Raw genomic sequence first — 18,851 nt, 5'->3', positions numbered from 1 at the left:
CTCCACTTCTCTGCCCTCTCCCCAGAACCCTTTATTCCCTTATCGCTCAAAAAACTGTCCATCTCTGCCTTAAATATATTCAATGACCCAGCCTCCACGACTCTCTAGGGCAGAGAATTCCATAGATTTACAACCCTCTCAGAGAAGGAATTTCTCCTCATCTCAGTTTTAAATGGTTGGCCCCTTATTCTATGTCCTCTAGTTTTAATTTCCCCCTATGAGTGGAAATATCCTCGCTGCATCCACCTTGTTGAGTCCCCTCATTATCGAGGTGGTGATGGGGGAGGAGGAGGCTGATGGGGGAGGGGGGTAATGCAGAGGGGTGGTGATGGGAGAGGGTGATGGGGAGGGGTGTTTCAATAAGATCACCTCTCGTTCTTTTGAACTCCAATGTGTATAGGCCCAACCTATTCAATCTATCTTCATAAGCCAATCTCCTCATCTCCAGAATCAACCTATTAACCTTCTCTGAACAGCCTCCAATGCAAGTATATAGCTTCTACCCCTCCCTCTCTCCTTCATTACCATCCATTTCCTATCCGTTCATCTCTCCCATCTCTTTACCCCCTCATTGAGTGCTTCTATATTCCCTTCATTACCATTAATTTTCCTCTCCCTTCCCTCTCCTCTTAATTGCCCTCAAATTCCCTTTCATTTCTCTCTTCCTTCTCCCCTTCATTCACCCCTACCCTTTTTCTTCATTTCTCCCCATGCCCTATCCCCATAATTTCCTCCATTTCCCTCTCCATTCAGCAGCACTTCTACTTGTGTGACATAAACAAATCCAGCCACTGCATTCTGCAGAGGGGACTCTTTTTCTTGCTTGAATTTCTGCCTCCACTGTGCACCAGTCAGAATCACTTCCATTAGCCACAGGACACTCATGAGAATGGCACTGAGGGTAGTGAGGCCTGGTCTGTGCTGATTTCTGTCAACAAACACTGATACATGCTCTGGGACCCCAAAACACTGTCAGAATGAAATGCTGACAGCTGCCATGTGTGGGAAGACAAACTGCTGTGAGGGACCTGTGCAAGGAGAAAAAGAGCTCCTTTGAGAAACCAGTGCAGGAAGAAAACAAACTGTTTTGGGGACCACTATAAGGAGAAAGTACTGTAAAGGATCAAATTTATGTCCGATTAGTATTACAACATGAGCAGGTGCTATGAAAGAGAATCGAGTGAAGTGAGTGGTAATATTAGGTATATGGAGTAAATTCAGGTTGAGTGGCAATAATAGTGAAGATAAAGGGAAGAAGAAATAAGAGGGCAGATTACCCTCTGCGCTCCAATGGCGGCAGGTCAGTGGTAGGGTGAGACTTCCGCCTGCACCATGTCTGTGCTCTTGACCAGGCCGGTTACCTGGGGTTGGGGTGATTATCAAGATTTGGGTGAGCACAAGGGCTGTTGACATCACTGCTGCATCATCCACCTCAGATGGGTGAGAGAAATTGCTGTGGCATCTAGCTGCACTGTAGTCTTGATGCTGCCTGAAGGTTTTTTTTTAATATTTAATTTTTTTAATTCCCGCTGTGCAATGGATTTCACCAGGCAAAGCATCCTTTACGATAAATCCTCCCTTCCAAAGCTGCAGCCCCTGCCCCCGCCCCCAACCCACCCACTGGCCCATATCGATGCTGGGCATCAGGACCGCCTTGGTATCCTTGCAGCGAGTGTTGCTGTCACAAATTATGGGAAATAAGTCAGATGACTTCATACCATAATTTGCATCTTATTATAATACGCCTGCCTGGAAATCCTAGATGTTATGTAAGTATGTAAACCTCACCAATATGTAAGACTTGCCACCAGGGGGCACACCTATGGGAGACCTAAGGGTCATCTGTGCACCCTGCGCAAGCAGATATAAAAGGTAATCTACCATGCTGCTTCCTCACTCTGGAGTCTGAATAAAGAGATCAAGGTTACAACAGTTTGAGCTTTCAATACAGTCTTGTGGAGTTATTCTGAACATAACACTAGAAGTGTTGCAAGTGGTGGAGAGCCAGCAGAATGGTTGCTTGTCTGATCCTCGCCTGTGCAGGATACATGATAAATAGGGGTGACTGGCAGAGGAAGATCTGCCCCTAAGTTTTGGAGTGGCTCTCTGGCCAATATCCCACTCCCACGTGCCTCATTAATGCCACTAAAGTGGTGCAAATGTTGCGAAAAATCTGCTCTAAATCTCAACAGGATTGTAAATTGGGAACTCGTAGTCTGTCCCAGCATGAAGGAGGGATTAGTTTTGAAGTGCTATGGCAGCATTGAAGTTGGTAGCTTGGTTTAAAGTCTGTGAAGGTAAGGCTGTGGCAATCTTAGCTATCACAAGGGCACAGTGCAATGCTAATTGAAACCGTAACAGGCTACGATTGTGGTGATATGAGCAAATCAATATTTAATGCTTTCGTAAGTTATTCCTCTGTTGCTATTTTAATGGTGGCATTAATCTGTTTGAGTCAACTCCTGTATAAAAATAGGAGACAGTGGAATATCACACAAATGTGCTATGCATTCGTCCGCTAATGTCAGTAACAGCAATTTCTCACATCATGTATTTTGGCTTTCACTGAGAAATTTATGTGGACTCATTTTTCCACCATTGTCTATTGATGGGTAGAAATTCAGTCCAGCTGCATGTGCATGATGCCAATTTTATTTAATTTGACAAGAGCCAAATCTGCATTTTCTTTTATATGAGAAACCAAAGTGAAGTGCCAAGGCCTATAGTACAATACAACATCAAGTTTGAGAGGCATCAAAGAGAAGAGGAAGTAACTTAGGAAATTATAATTTGATGATGCTCGACTTAAAGTTTATGTCCTATCCAAGAGCACGGAGAAGATTAAAATCCAATGTATCAGCAACTACACTGCAAGAGTACTGGACATTGTATGTAGCGAAGGTATGTTATCTGAAGGAAGTTGATGTAGAATAAGTCCATCAGCAGGATTGTATATCGCTGACTGATGAAAAGAGAAAATTATTGAAAGGGAGCAGAGGAGATTTACAAGAATGTTGTCTGGACTGGAGAATCTTGGCGAAAAAGGAAAGATTGGAGATGCTGGGTCTGTTTTCTTTGGAACAGAAGAGACTGAGGGGAGTCTCAGTCGCCTCTGTTCCAAAGAAAACAGATACTTAAAGGGTTGACGGTGGATAGGCAATGGTAAACATTTAAAGATCACATGGATGAACTTCAACAATTGTACATCCCGGTCTGGAGTAAAAACAAAACGGGGAAGGTGGCTCAACCATGGCTAACAAGGGAAATTATGGAGCGTGCTAAATCCAAGGAAGAGGCATATAAATTGGCCAGAAAAAGCAGCAAACCTGAGGACTGGGAGAGATTTAGAATTTAGCAGAGGAGGACAAATGGTTTAATTAGGAGGGGGGAAATAGAGTATGAGAGGAAGCTTGCTGGGAACATAAAAATTGACTGCAAAAACTTCCATAGATATGTGAAGAGAAAAAGATTAGTGAAGACAAACGTAGGTCCCCTGCAGTCAGAATCAGGTGAATTTATAATGGGGAACAAAGAAATGACAGACCAATTGAACAAATACTTTGGTTCTGTCTTCACGAAGGAAGACACAAATAACCTTCCGGAAATACTAGGGGACCGAGGGTCTAGAAAGGAGGAACTGAAGGAAATCCTTATTTGTCAGGAAATTGTGTTGGGGAAATTGATGGGAGTGAAGGCCGATAAATCCCCAGGACCTAATAGTCTGCATCCCAGAGTACTTAAGGAAGTGGCCCTAGAATTAGTAGATGCATTGCTGATCATTTTCCAACAGTCTATCCACTCTGGATTAGTTCCTATGGACTGGAGGGTAGTTAATGTAACACCACTTTTTAAGAAAGGAGGGAGAGAGAAAACGGGTAATTATAGACCGGTTAGCCTGACATCAGTAGTGGGGAAAATGTTGGAATCAATTATTAAAGATGAAATAGCAGCGCATTTGGAAAGCAGTGACAGGATCGGTCCAAGTCAGCATGGATTTATGAAAGAGAAATCATGCTTGACAAATCTTCTAGAATTTTTTGAGGCTGTAACTAGTAGAGTGGACAGGGGAGAACCAGTGGATGTGGTGTATTTTGACTTTCAAAAGGCTGTTGTCAAGGTCCCACACAAGAGATTGTTGTGTAAAATTAAAGCACATGGTATTGGGGGTAATGTATTGACGTGGATAGAGAACCGCTTGGCAGACAGGAAGCAGAGAGTCAGGATAAATGGGTCCTTTTCTGAATGGCAGGCAGTGACTAGTGGGGTGCCGCAGGGCTCAGTGCTGGGACCCCAGCTATTTATAATATACGTCAATGATTTAGATGAAGGAATTGAGTGTAATATCTCCAAGTTTGAAGATGACACTAAGCTGGGTGGTGGTGTGAGCTGTGAGGAGGATGCTAAGAGGCTGCAGGGTGACTTGGACAGGTTAGGTGAGTGGGCAAATGCATGGCAGATGCAGTATAATGTGGATAAATGTGAGGTTATCCACTTTGGTGGCAAAAACACGAAGGCAGAATATTATCTGAATGGCAACAGATTAGGAAAAGGGGAGGTGCAATGATACCTGGGTGTCATGGTACATCAGTCATTGAAAGTTGGCATGCAGGTACAGCAGGCGGTGAAGTAGGCAAATGGTATGCTGGCCTTCATAGCGAGAGGATTTGAGTATAGGAGCAGGGAGGGCTTACTGCAGTTGTACAAGGCCTTGGTGAGGCCTCACCTGGAATATTGTGTTCAGTTTTGGTCTCCTAATCTGAGGAAGGACGTTCTTGCTATTGTGGGAGTGCAGCGAAGGTTCACCAGACTTATTCCCGGGATGGCAGGACTGACATATGAGGAGAAGCTGGATTGACTGGGCCTATATTCACTGGAGTTTAGAAGGATGAGAGGGGATCTCATAGAAACATATAAAATTCTGACGGGACTGGACAGGTTAGATGCAGGAAGAATGTTCCCGATGTTGGGGAAGTCCAGAACCAGGGGACACAGTCTCAGGATAAGGGGTAAGCCATTTAGGACTGAAATGAGGAGAAACTTCTTCACTCAGAGAGTTGTTAACCAATGGAATTCCCTACCGCAGAGAGTTGTTGATGCCAGTTCGTTGGATATATTCAAGAGGGAGTTAGATATGGCCCTTACGGCTAAAGGGATCAAGGGTTATGGAGAGAAAACAGGAAAGGAGTACTGAGGTGAATGATCAGCTATGATCTTATTGAATGGTGGTGCAGGCTCGAAGGGCCAAATGTCCTACTCCTGCACCTATTTTCTATGTTTCTGTGTCTATGTTTCTATGCTCGCAGTTAAGCAATGTACCCAGGGAGGCGCCGCTAAGTTTATGGTCTTGGCCCTCCAAACCGCGGTCTAGGGTACACGTCAACTATGCAGGTCCGTTCTTGGGTAAAATTTTACTTATGGATGTCGACGCGTATTCCAAGTGGATTGAATGTGAGATAATGTCGGCTATCACGTCTGCTCTCACCACTGAAAGCTTGCCGGCCATGTTCGGCACATGGCCTACCCGATGTCCTGGTGAGTGATAACGGGCCATGTTTTACCAGTGCTGAGTTCAAAGAATTCATGACCTGTAACGGGATCAAAACTGTCACATCTGCCCCGTTTAAACCAGCGTCCAATGGTCAGGCAGAGAGAGCAGAGCAAACCATCAAGCAAGACTTGAAGAGGGTAACTGAAGGCTCACTGCGGACTCGCCTATCCCGAGTCATAAGAACATAAGAACATAAGAATTAGGAACAGGAGTAGGCCATCTAGCCCCTCGAGCCTGCTCCGCCATTCAACAAGATCATGGCTGATCTGACCGTGGACTCAGCTCCACTTACCGTAACCCTTAATTCCCTTATTGGTTAAAAATCTATCTATCCATGACTTGAATACATTCAATTCGCTAGCCTCAACTGCTTCCTTGGGCACAGAATTCCACAGATTCACAACCCTCTGGGAGAAGAAATTTGTTCTCAACTCGGTTTTAAATTGGCTCCCCCGTATTTTGAGGCTGTGCCCCCTAGTTCTAGTCTCCCCGACCATTGGAAACAACCTCTCTACCTCTATCTTGTCTATCCCTTTCATTATTTTAAATGTTTCTATAAGATCACCCCTCATCCTTCTGAACTCCAACGAGTAAAGACCCAGTCTACTCAATCTATCATCATAAGGTAACCCCCTCATCTCCGGAATCAGCCTAGTGAATCGTCTCTCTACCCCCTCCAAAGCTAGTATATCCTTCCTTACGTAAGGTGACCAAAACTGCTGCAGTACTCCAGGTGCGGCCTCACCAATACCCTATACAGTTTGCAGCAGGATCTCCCTGCTTTTGTACTCCATCCCTCTCGCAATGAAGGCCAACATTCCATTCGCCTTCCTGATTACCTGCTGCACCTGCAAACTAACTTTTTGGGATTCATGCACAAGGACCCCCAGGTCCCTCTGCACCGCAGCATGTTGTAATTTCTCCCCATTCAAATAATATTTCCTTTTACTGTTCCTGCTTAGCTACCGCACGAGACTCCATTCGCTCATTGGGATCCCACCTGCTGAACTGCTCATGAAAAGAGCACTTGAGACAAGGCTCTCGTTAGTTCACCCTGATCTACATGAACAGGTAGGGAGCAGGTGGCTTCAACAAAGTGCATACCATCATAGCGCAAATGGGTCACGCAAGATTGAAATCAATGATCCTGTATTTGTATTGAATTATGGACAAGGTCCCAAGTGGCTTCCCGGCACTGTCATGGCCAAAGGGTGTTTTGCGTCAAACTTTCAAATGGACTCATTCACCGGAAACACTTAGACCAAATCAAACTCAGATTCATGGACTATCCTGAGCAACCCATCTTGGACCCTACCTTTTTTGATCCCCCAACATACACACCAGTGGCAACCAGCACCACGGTTGACCACGAAGCAGAACCTATCTTCCACAGCAGCCCAGCATGGGCCCAACAAATGATCCAACAATACCAGCTTTCACATCGAGACAATCAACCAGGGCAAGAAGGGCCCCAGATCGACTCACATTGTAAATAGTTACACTTTTGACTTTGTGGGGGTGGGGGTGGGGGGCCGGGAGTGTTGTTATATATGTAAACTTGTATTTACTCTGTACAGCCACCAGAGGGCTCATCCCCTGGAGTCCCAAGGGATCCCACAATCCCTTGGGAGCACAGGTATTTAAGGAGGCCTCATAGGTTGGAGAGGCACTCTGGAGACCTGCAATAAAAGACTAAGGTCACACTTTACTTTGAGCTCACAGTGTTCAGTCTGACTCTTTCTCCAGACATAACACCCTCAATTGCAGCCAGAAAGCACTTCTGATTGTGGCTACAAGCCCCCCACCCCCCGATCACCTCCAGAGCCCACCCTCAATTGACAACCGGGGGCAGTTCCCATGATTCCTTAGCTGTGGCCTCATGCCGCCGAACTCCCGCTCCCACCTGCGGGCCAGATAATGGATCTGGTTGAGTTCGGCAGAGATTCCGGGTGAATTTATTTAAATCGGATCTGGCTGTTAAGATCGGCCGATCCTCCACGTCCCCGAAGTGCCCGGGATTACTCATCCGCTTCTGGGATCGCAAGCTCCGTTCCTGACCCCACTTTAAAGCAGGGGTTTGTGTGTTTGTAAACAAATGAAAGGAAAGGTTGCCAAAATCTGTCATGAAGGGGCTGCTCTTTTCCACCCATTTCTTTGCAGTTCTAAGAAAGAACTGGAATCAAACATTGTGACATCCTGCCCAGTTTCAGCTATCACCGAAAGTTAAAATCTGCTTCAGTAATACTGGACTTTTTTTCTGGAAACAGGTGTCCAATACTGTAAAAAAAAATCAAAAATCTATCGCAGAAAGTCAAATAAATAGAGGTACTATGGATCGTCAGGCCCAGGTTCCTTTTCACTGAATCTGTATCTGACACAGCAAAATCAATTTCTTCTTGGAGACGGTCTGACTTTTAAAGGTGTTTCAGTATTCCGAATCCTGTTGCAGCATCCACTTCCGGACTCTCCCAGTGATGAGCTCCTCAGTGCAGGTAGCAACACCGTCAATCGCGACTGAAAATAAATGCACCTGACCATGAAAAATTCACTGGGGCCAGCACTGATGGCCTGAGGCAGGGAAAAAGCCTGCCTCACCAATCTATTACAGTGGATTGCACAAGGGAGGAGAATCCCAGCTTGCATCTCTAATTCTGTATTCGAATGAATTTCCGCATTTGTAGTTTTAAATAATTCATTTTGGATAATAATTAACTAACTCTCGTTGAGACCTCTAGTTGAAATTCAAACAGTTGTTAAGAACTTTTTTGTAAAGCTTTTTCTTTTTAAAAATACAGTAGATGGACAAAAGTTTTGCCACAATTGATTGTTTAAGAAGGGTAGTGAGAAATTGTAAACAGTTTGCATCAGTAGATTGCAGAAATTTGCAACCATCAACAAGGTTTCCAGTGTGGATATGACTACACTGTCAGTGTTTCCTTTTCTTACCTTGGACATGGATGCTGCTGGGTTGTGCTGAAGAGGCTGTGATTGGCGGGTAGGGTTTGAGGTGCGGTCCTGAAAACTGCTGAATTTGGGGTGGCTGTGGTGTCCTTCTGTGCATCAAGGGAGGAGGTGCTGTAATTCTCCTGGGACTGATGTGATGAGGAGAAGGAACTGAGGCTGCAAATCTGCCGGACAAATCAGAAATGACCAAATGACATAAACTGACATTTTCACTTTACAAAGTTGCCCTTTATATAAGAACATAAGAAATAGGAACAGGAGAAGGCCATATGGCCCCTCTAGCCTGCTCTGACATTCAATATCATGACTGATCTGATCACGGACTCACTCAGCTTCCCTTCCCTGCCCGCTTCCCATAACCCTTTACCCTTTGTCGTTTAAGAAACTGTCTATTTCTGTCTTAAATTTATTCAATGTCCTAGCTCCCACAGCTTTCTGAGGCAGCAAATTCCACAGATTTACAAACCTCCGAGAGAAGAAATTTTTCCTCATTTCTGTTTTAAATGGGCGGCCCCTTATTCTAAGATCATGCCCTCTAGTTCTAGTCTCCCCCATCAGTGGAAACATCCTCTCTGCATCCACCCTGTCAAGCCCCCTCATAATCTTATACATTTCGATAAGATCACCTCTCATTCTTCTGAATTCCAATGAATAGAGGCCCAACCTACTCAACCTTTCCTCATAAGTCAACCCCCCCCATCTCCGGAATCAACCTAGTGAACCTTCTCTGAACTGCCTCCAAAGCAAGTATATCCTTTCGTAAATATGGAAACGAAAACTGCACGCAGTATTCCAGGTGCGGCCTCACCAATACCCTGTACAGCTGTAGCAAGACTTCCCTGCTTTTATACTCCATCCCCTTTGCAATAAAGGCCAAGATTCCATTGGCCTTCCTGATCACTTGCTGCACCTGCATGCTATCCTTTTGTGTTTCATGCACAAGTACCCCCAGGTCCCGCTGTACTGCAGCACTTTGCAATCTTTCTTCATTTAAATAATAACTTGCTCTTTGATTTTTTTCTGCCAAAGTGCATGACCTCACACTTTCCAACATTATACTCCATCTGCCAAATTTTCGCCCACTCACTTAGCCTGTCTATGCCCTTTTGCAGATTTTTTGTGTCTTCCTCACACACTGCTTTTCTTCCCATCTTTGTATTGTCAGCAAACTTGGCTACGTTACACTCAGTCCCTTCTTCCAAGTCATTAATATAGATAGTTGGGGTCCCAGCACTGATCCCTGCGGCACCCCACTAGTTACTGATTGCCAACCAGTGAATGAACCATTTATACCGACTCTCTGTTTTCTGTTAGTTAGCCAATCCTCTATCCATGCTAATATATTACCCCCAACCCCGTGAACCTTTATCTTGTGCAGTAACCTTTTATGTGGCACCTTGTCAAATGCCTTCTGGAAGTCCAAATACACCACATCCACTGGTTCCCCTTGATCTATCCTAATGCCTGTTTTGGGTGGATTTGAAAAAGAATCATGGGGTATCTTTACTAACAACAGCTGGTTCAGTGAATCACTGCCAAGGTGATTTCCTCCCTTGTGGTAAAAATCTAAAGATATCAAAAATAGAGCACACAGTCATAAAGATTTCACATCTGGTTTAGCATCTATAAAATAATTGCAGGTCATTTTAGACCAGAAAAGAATGGTTTCATTTAGTAATACTTTGTGGCATTTAAAATAGTTCATGAATTACTAATTGGGTTCGTGGCCTACTGACATTGGTGATTATAGTCATTATTAATAGTCCCATTCGCCCTATAAAATGGATATGTTGGACAGCTTTGAGTTTCTCCATTAAACAAAATTTTCCACTGGAAAACTGAAAACCTACTGCTGCTAAAAAGAACCATCAATACCCATTTGACACCACATGGATACTGTTTCAACGTGCTCACAGATTGCTCCCCTCTGTCCCACAACTGTTAGGAAAAAATTGTGGCCTGCAAATTCAAAGTCTTACCGCTGGCCGTTAAGGTTTGTTTCGGGGGAAAAAATGGTGGTTGCTGCACTTCAGCCTGCTGCCAGCAGGTCTTGCGGTGGCTGCCATTTTCAGCAGGTCAGCAGCGCTGCCATTATCTGCGCTCATCGAAAGTATTGTAATTAGTCGGAGCGTGACGTCAACTGGTGTGCAACGTCGAGCTGATGGCCGCTCATCCATTTTGGATCTTGCCACTCCTCTTGCCTCTAAAACAGGCCCATGGGTGCAGCTGCTAAAAGCGTTAACAGCCATGAGGACGCTTGAACTGACAAATGTAAGACAACCGGGACTCTCCACATAGCAGTGTTTATATTATTTGCAAGCTTAGGTCTCGAGATCTAACCCTTGAGATTTGTTGGTAAAGTTAAATGTTTTTTTTGGTGGTTTGCTGATTTGAAACTGTCCTGGCTGAGATTGTAACATTGAATAAAACAAATGGGAAGATGCAGAATATTGCAGGTGATTATTTCTGAGTGACTAGAAGAGTGAGCTTGAGGTTTGGATTAGGAATCAACTCTGGATATTCAGTGTTTCGCGCTCTGAAATCTGAAGCGTGAATTCAAATTGTTTAAGTTATCAGATTCTGAGTACTCTGTCCTCAGCATGGACTAGAAAGCCCTCAGTTGTCAGAGCTCCTAAGCCAGTGACTAAAGTGACCTCAGCTTATCAATGAAATGATGACTACAGTATAATGGTTTCAAAAACTACAAATTGCTGGATTTGATCGTTCCTGCCCTACATCCTTTTCTTCCTGCTTTTTGAAAATTTAAACACGCATTTAAATTAAATAACTTTGCTTAGTCTCTATTCCTTTAGAATGAGATGTATGAGTGAAATGATGGGGGAAGAGTCCTTGAAAGGATTAAATGGGCCATCTTGGCTAAATGTAAAAAAATGACCTGTGTTCCCTTTCAACAACACTGAATGCTGCATGACTTCTTCAGCGCTATGAGAGGGATGGACTTCAGAGAATTAATTTGCCCTGGTGTATACCCACGATCTTCCCCCATCCCATAAAACCCGAAGTCTAATCAAAGCACAGACTTCCCCGGCACAGTTGTCTGTCTTCCCACAAACACAAGAACAATTTGCCTGTAACAATGATTGCTGAGCGGATGGCAGGTAAATTGTTGTAACGAGAATGGCGACTGACCCGAACATGGCCTACAGGTCCGCTCGTTTCTTCCCCGTCTCCTTCACTGCAAGCAGGACACAGATGCGACCTTCGGCCTCCTGCTGAGCTTAGTGCTGGAACGAGTGCGATACACCACAAATTCTCCGCACCGCTGAAGTTAATTAGCACGCAGAACCAAAATACCGGTTCCGCCTGCACTCTCTCAGCAGGTGGCTGTTAGCCTTGGCAGGTTTCCTGCGTATTGTAATTTCTAGGCCCAGGTTTATGTCGACAAAATGTGCAGATTCATTGGCTGAATAATTTGGTGGAATAGTGAATTGTTTGAATTGCCCTTTAACCATCTTTCTTGTTCAGTTTGTAGTACTGCCAGGTGAAGTGGAAACTACATTGAATGAATTCCAGCTACATGGGAAGCAGATACATTGATATTTAAGTCACCTGTGCTCTCGCTCCCCCTCTCTTCCGCAGCAGTTGTAACACGCTCACATGTAACCCCATCACAAAGCCTCAACAATTCTTGTGGCAGATGTGGATAGGACCTGAAAGTACCCTTAAAAGTGTAAATATCTATAAGCTAATAATTAGCTGTAGACTTGTAGTCCATCCTGTATTGTCATTTCTTTCTGCCTTCATGTTGTCCTGCTTCCGTCTGGGTGACAGGATGAACCTATGATTAATGTTGCTTGGTACTAAACTACCGTAGATCAGGAGATGTGCATTGTGAAATGGGATTTATGTGATCATGGTGGGATTGGGACTGGGGTAGAGGTAACTTTACGTTGTTTCTGGCCTGTGCTGCATCTCATGTGGGTGCACATGATACCGACACTACAATCACAGCTTAAGCATCACAACACTAAAAGTATATTTTATTTGATAATGTGGAATAGATGTTAGTACTTCTGGGTAAATATTTAAATTCCAATCTGTACCATAAACTTTTCTTTTTAAGTTTTGTATTTTTAATAACAATCTTGGCTCACTTTTATATTTCCCCTCAGGCCTCTGCCTTTGTCATTCTAAAAGTGACTTCGAAGGGGTGTTTGAAAATAACTTGTATTTTCCACTTCCTTGTGGGGAAATGTAAGCCTTCTATCCAACACCTATTTCTGATGATAACGCTAGATTGCAAACTCACCAAAGGGAGAATTGTATACATAGTGGAAACCAGGCCATTGTAGAATTGGCACTGGGTGGTGCACAAATTCACACAATTTTCCATCACTCCTGGAATCTGGGCTCAATTCTGGGGTGCAATTTGGGAAATCTTTCCATCTTTCTTCGCACAACCAATTCCTAGAAATTCTGGCATTTGCAAAATTTCCTAGTGAGTGCAAGCTCCTACCTGCACAATTTGAGGGAATAATTGGACAGTTCACAGTTAATTTTAAAGTGTTGCAGTCCGGGGAGCGTCGAGAGAGGCGGGAGTCGAGAGAGGCAGCGGCCTATAAAAGGCTCAGCAGTCCGGGGAGCGTCGAGAGAGGCGGGAGTCGAGAGAGGCGGGAGTTGAGACACGTACCGGTGCAGCTCCAGCTGAGATAAGTCAAAAAAGAAGTAGAAAGAAATCAAAAGGTGACGTCACAGCCAACGTGGTAAGTGATTGGCTGCTGATTGGTGAGTAGTTTTTCTTTTTCTTTATTAGTCAGTAACTTTTAACATTGTTGTCGGCAATTTAAGTGTATCTAAGGGTTAAGTCATGGCAGGACAGCTCGGTCACGTGATATGCTCCTCCTGTACCATGTGGGAACACGGGGACAACACCAGTGTCCCTGACGACTACATGTGCGGGAAGTGTGTCCACCTCCGGCTACTGACGGTCCGCGTTGCGGAGTTGGAGCTGAAGGTGGATTCACTCTCGAGCATCCACGATGCTGAGAATGACATGAGTATCAAGTGTAGCGAGTTGGTCTTACCGCAGGAGAAGGGTCCACAGCCAGCGAGGGAATGGAAGACCAGCAGGAAGAGTAGTGCAAGGAAGGTAGTGCAGGGGTCCCCTGTGGTCATCCCACTGCAAAACAGATACACTGCTTTGAGTGCTGTTGAGGGGGATGACTCATCAGGAGCGGGCAGCAGCAGCCAAGTTCATGGCACCGTGGCTGGCTCTGTTGCACAGGAGGGCAGGAAAAAGAGTGGGTGAGCGATAGTGATAGGGGATTCAATTGTAAGGGGAATAGATAGGCGTTTCTGCGGCCGCAACCGAGACTCCAGGATGGTATGTTGCCTCCCTGGTGCAAGGGTCAAGGATGTCTCGGAGCGGGTGCAGGACATTCTAAAAAGGGAGGGAGAACAGCCAGTTGTCGTGGTGCACGTTGGTACCAATGACATAGGTAAAAAAAGGGATGAGTTCCTACGAAATGAATTTAAGGAGCTAGGAGCTAAATTAAAAAGTAGGACCTCAAAAGTAGTAATCTCGGGATTGCTACCAGTGCCACGTGCTAGTCAGAGTAGGAATCGCAGGATAGCTCAGATGAATACGTGGCTTGAGCAATGGTGCAGCAGGGAGGGATTCAAATTCCTGGGGCATTGGAACCGGTTCTGGGGGAGGTGGGACCAATACAATCCGGATGGGCAGAATCGGAACCAATGTCCTCGGGGGAGTGTTTGCTAGTGCTGTTGGGGAGGAGTTAAAACTAATATGGCAGGGGGATGGGAACCAATGCAGGGAGATAGAGGGAAACAAAAAGGAGGCAAAAACAAAAGACAGAAAGGAGATGAGGAAAAGTGGAGGGCAGAGAAACCCAAGGCAAAGAACAAAAAGAGCCATTGTACAGCAAAATTCTAAAAGGACAGAGGGTGTTAAAAAAACAAGCCTAAAGGCTTTGTGTCTTAATGCAAGGAGTATCCGCAATAAGGTGGATGAATTAACTGTGCAAATAGATGTTAACAAATATGATGTGATTGGGATTACGGAGACGTGGCTCCAGGATGATCAGGGCTGGGAACTCAACATCCAGGGGTATTCAACATTCAGGAAGGATAGAATAAAAGGAAAAGGAGGTGGGGTAGCATTGCTGGTTAAGGAGGAGATTAATGTAATAGTTAGGAAGGACATTAGCTTGGATGATGTGGAATCTATATGGGTAGAGCTGCAGAACACCAAAGGGCAAAAAACGTTAGTGGGAGTTGTGTACAGACCTCCAAACAGTAGTAGTGATGTTGGGGAGGGCATCAAACAGGAAATTAGGGGTGCGTGCAATAAAGGTGCAGCAGTTATAATGGGTGACTTTAATATGCACATAGATTGGGCTAACCAAACTGGAAGCAATACGGTGGAGGAGGATTTCCTGGAGTGCATAAGGGATGGTTTTTTAGACCAATATGTCGAGGAACCAACTAGGGGGGAGGCCATCTTAGATTGGGTGTTATGTAATGAGAGAGGATTAATTAGCAATCTCGTTGTGCGAGGCCCCTTGGGGAAGAGCGACCATAATATGGTGGAATTCTGCATTGGGATGGAGAATGAAACAGTTAATTCAGAGACCATGGTCCAGAACTTAAAGAAGGCTAACTTTGAAGGTATGAGGCGTGAATTGGCTGGGATGGATTGGCGAATGATACTTAAGGGGTTGACTGTGGATGGGCAATGGCAGACATTTAGAGACCGCATGGATGAACTACAACAATTGTACATTCCTGTCTGGCATAGAAATAAAAAAGGGAAGGTGGCTCAACCGTGGCTATCAAGGGAAATCAGGGATAGTATTAAAGCCAAGGAAGTGGCATACAAATTGGCCAGAAATAGCAGCGATCCTGGGGACTGGGAGAAATTTAGAACTCAGCTGAGGAGGACAAAGGGTTTGATTAGGGCAGGGAAAATGGAGTACGAGAAGAAGCTTGCAGGGAACATTAAGATGGATTGCAAAAGTTTCTATCGATATGTAAAGAGAAAAAGGTTAGTAAAGACAAACGTAGGTCCCCTGCAGTCAGAATCAGGGGAAGTCATAACGGGGAACAAAGAAATGGCGGACCAATTGAACAAGTACTTTGGTTCGGTATTCACGAAGGAGGACACGAACAACCTTCCGGTTATAAAAGGGGTCGGGGGGTCTAGTAAGGAGGAGGAACTGAGGGAAATCCTTATTAGCCGGGAAATTGTGTTGGGGAAATTGATGGGATTGAAGGCCGATAAATCCCCAGGGCCTGATGGACTGCATCCCAGAGTACTTAAGGAGGTGGCCTTGGAAATAGTGGATGCGTTGACAGTCATTTTCCAACATTCCATTGACTCTGGATCAGTTCCTATGGAGTGGAGGGTAGCCAATGTAACCCCACTTTTTAAAAAAGGAGGGAGAGAGAAAACAGGGAATTATAGACCGGTCAGCCTGACATCGGTAGTGGGTAAAATGATGGAATCAATTATTAAGGATGTCATAGCAGTGCATTTGGAAAGAGGTGACATGATAGATCCAAGTCAGCATGGATTTGTGAAAGGGAAATCATGCTTGACAAATCTTCTGGAATTTTTTGAGGATGTTTCCAGTAGAGTGGATAAGGGAGAACCAGTTGATGTGGTATATTTGGACTTTCAGAAGGCGTTCGACAAGGTCCCACACAAGAGATTGATGTGCAAAGTTAGAGCACATGGGATTGGGTGTAGTGTACTGACATGGATTGAGAACTGGTTGTCAGACAGGAAGCAAAGAGTAGGAGTAAATGGGTACTTTTCAGAATAGCAGGCAGTGACTAGTGGGGTACCGCAAGGTTCTGTGCTGGGGCCCCAGCTGTTTACACTGTACATTAATGCTTTAGATGAGGGGATTAAATGTAGTATCTCCAAATTTGCGGATGACACTAAGTTGGGTGGCAGTGTGAGCTGCGAGGAGGATGCTGTGAGGCTGCAGAGCGACTTGGATAGGTTAGGTGAGTGGGCAAATGCATGGCAGATGAAGTATAATGTGGATAAATGTGAGGTTATCCACTTTGGTGGTAAAAACAGAGAGACAGATTATTATCTGAATGGTGACAGATTAGGAAAAGGGGAGGTGCAAAGAGACCTGGGTGTCATGGTACATCAGTCATTGAAGGTTGGCATGCAGGTGCAGCAGGCGGTTAAGAAAGCAAATGGCATGTTGGCCTTCATAGCAAGGGGATTTGAGTACAGGGGCAGGGAGGTGTTACTACAGTTGTACAGGGCATTGGTGAGGCCACACCTGGAGTATTGTGTACAGTTTTGGTCTCCTAACCTGAGGAAGGACATTCTTGCTATTGAGGGAGTGCAGCGAAGGTTCACCAGACTGATTCCCGGGACTGACCTATCAAGAAAGACTGGATCAACTGGGCTTGTATTCACTGGAGTTCAGAAGAATGAGAGGGGATCTCATAGAAACATTTAAAATTCTGACGGGGTTAGACAGGTTAGATGCAGGAAGAATGTTCCCAATGTTGGGGAAGTCCAGAACCAGAGGTCACAGTCTAAGGATAAGGGGTAAGCCATTTAGGACCGAGATGCGGAGGAACTTCTTCACCCAGAGAGTGGTGAACCTGTGGAATTCTCTACCACAGAAAGTTGTTGAGGCCAATTCACTAAATATATTCAAAAAGGAGTTTGATGAGGTCCTTACTACTAGGGGGATCAAGGGGTATGGCGAGAAAGCAGGAATGGGGTACTGAAGTTGAATGTTCAGCCATGAACTCATTGAATGGCGGTGCAGGCTAGAAGGGCCGAATGGCCTACTCCTGCACCTATTTTCTATGTTTCTATGTTTCTATGACTGCATAAGAAGGGAAGGGGATCGCTACTACAATATTACTGGAAAATGGGTGGTTGTTGCCTGCATACCCAGATTCAGGGATCCTGCCCTTGAAGTCATGTTGGATAAAGTGAGGTAAAGAAAGTCTGCCCTTGTGTATTTGTGCACTCTTCCCAGAAGAATGGTTGAATAAATCTGGCAGAGAATAATTGACAGGTTAAATGTTGGCAGCTGTACCCAAGAGAATATGACTCTAAGCAAAGAAGAAGATGTCAGACCTCAGGAGATCTGCCACGGTAAGGCTACCTACCAAGTAACTGGCTCAAGTACGTATGCTACAAAGTGTTTTCTCATAACCTATTTAACGTTACCCAGTGAAAAATACTCAGAACAGCGTCGGCGGCAGTCGGGAGCAGCGTCGAGGAGGTGCGTGGAGAGGCCTATAAAAGGCACAGCAGGGAGTCCGGGGCCCAGTGTCGGCAGCAGTCGGGAGCAGCGTCGGAGGTCCGTTGGTGAGGATTATAAAAGGCGAGCCGGTGCAGCTACAGGGAGAAGGCAAAAAAGAAGTAGAAAGAAACAGAAAGGTGACGTCACAGCCAAGGGGGTAAGTGATTGGCTGGTGATCGGTGAGTAGTTTTTCTTTTTTCTCTTCTATAACAGTGAGTAAACTTTAGCATTGTTGTTGCTTATCTAAGGGTTAAGTCATGGCAGGACAGCTCGGCTCCTCCTGTACCATGTGGGAACTCAGGGACGACTCCAGTGTTCCTGACGACTACGTGTGTGGGAATTGTATCCGCCTCCAGCTCCTGACGGACCGCGTTGCGGAGTTGGAGCTGAGGGTGGATTCACTCTGGAGCATCCACGATGCTGAGAATGACGTGAGTAGCACGTGTAGCGAGTTGGTCGTACCGCAGGTAAAGGGTCCATAGCCAGATAGGGAATGGAAGACCAGCAGGAAGAGCAGTGCAAGGAAGGTAGTGCAGGGGTCCCCTGTGGTCATCCCCCTGCAAAACAGATACACTGCTTTGAGTACTGTTGAGGGGGATGACTCATCAGGGGAGGACAGCAGCAGCCAAGTTCATGGCACCGTGGCTGGCTCTGTTGCACAGGAGGGCAGGAAAAAGAGTGGGAGAGCGATAGTGATAGGGGATTCAATTGTAAGGGGAATAGATAGGCGTTTCTGCGACCGCAACCGAGACTCCAGGATGGTATGTTGCCTCCCTGGTGCAAGGGTCAAGGATGTCTCGGAGCGGGTGCAGGACATTCTAAAAAGGGAGGGAGAACAGCCAGTTGTCGTGGTGCACATTGGTACCAACGACATAGGTAAAAAAAGGGATGGGGTCCTACGAAACGAATTTAAGGAGCTAGGAGCTAAATTAAAAAGTAGGCCCTCAAAAGTAGTAATCTCGGGATTGCTACCAGTGCCACATGCTAGTCAGAGTAGGAATCGCAGGATAGCACAGATGAATACGTGGCTTGAGCAGTGGTGCAGCAGGGAGGGATTCAAATTCCTGGGG

The 18,851-nt window shown here is 45.3% G+C and overlaps 1 protein-coding gene across 2 annotated transcripts in view; it reads right to left on the bottom strand.

Annotated features, from left to right (window-relative positions):
* The window catches only part of glis3 (GLIS family zinc finger 3), a 938,847-nt gene that overhangs the window by 102,385 nt on the left and 817,611 nt on the right, over positions 1-18,851 (bottom strand). For both annotated transcript variants that reach the window (XM_070857596.1, XM_070857680.1), the window contains one exon: positions 8,495-8,676. In XM_070857596.1, coding sequence (XP_070713697.1) covers positions 8,495-8,676 — 182 coding nt within the window. The remainder of the gene's footprint in view (positions 1-8,494; positions 8,677-18,851) is intronic.

Source organism: Pristiophorus japonicus, chromosome 1 (genome assembly GCF_044704955.1).
Source record: "Pristiophorus japonicus isolate sPriJap1 chromosome 1, sPriJap1.hap1, whole genome shotgun sequence".
Taxonomy (NCBI): Eukaryota; Metazoa; Chordata; class Chondrichthyes; family Pristiophoridae; genus Pristiophorus; species Pristiophorus japonicus.
This window is presented reverse-complemented; position numbering and strand designations above follow the sequence as displayed.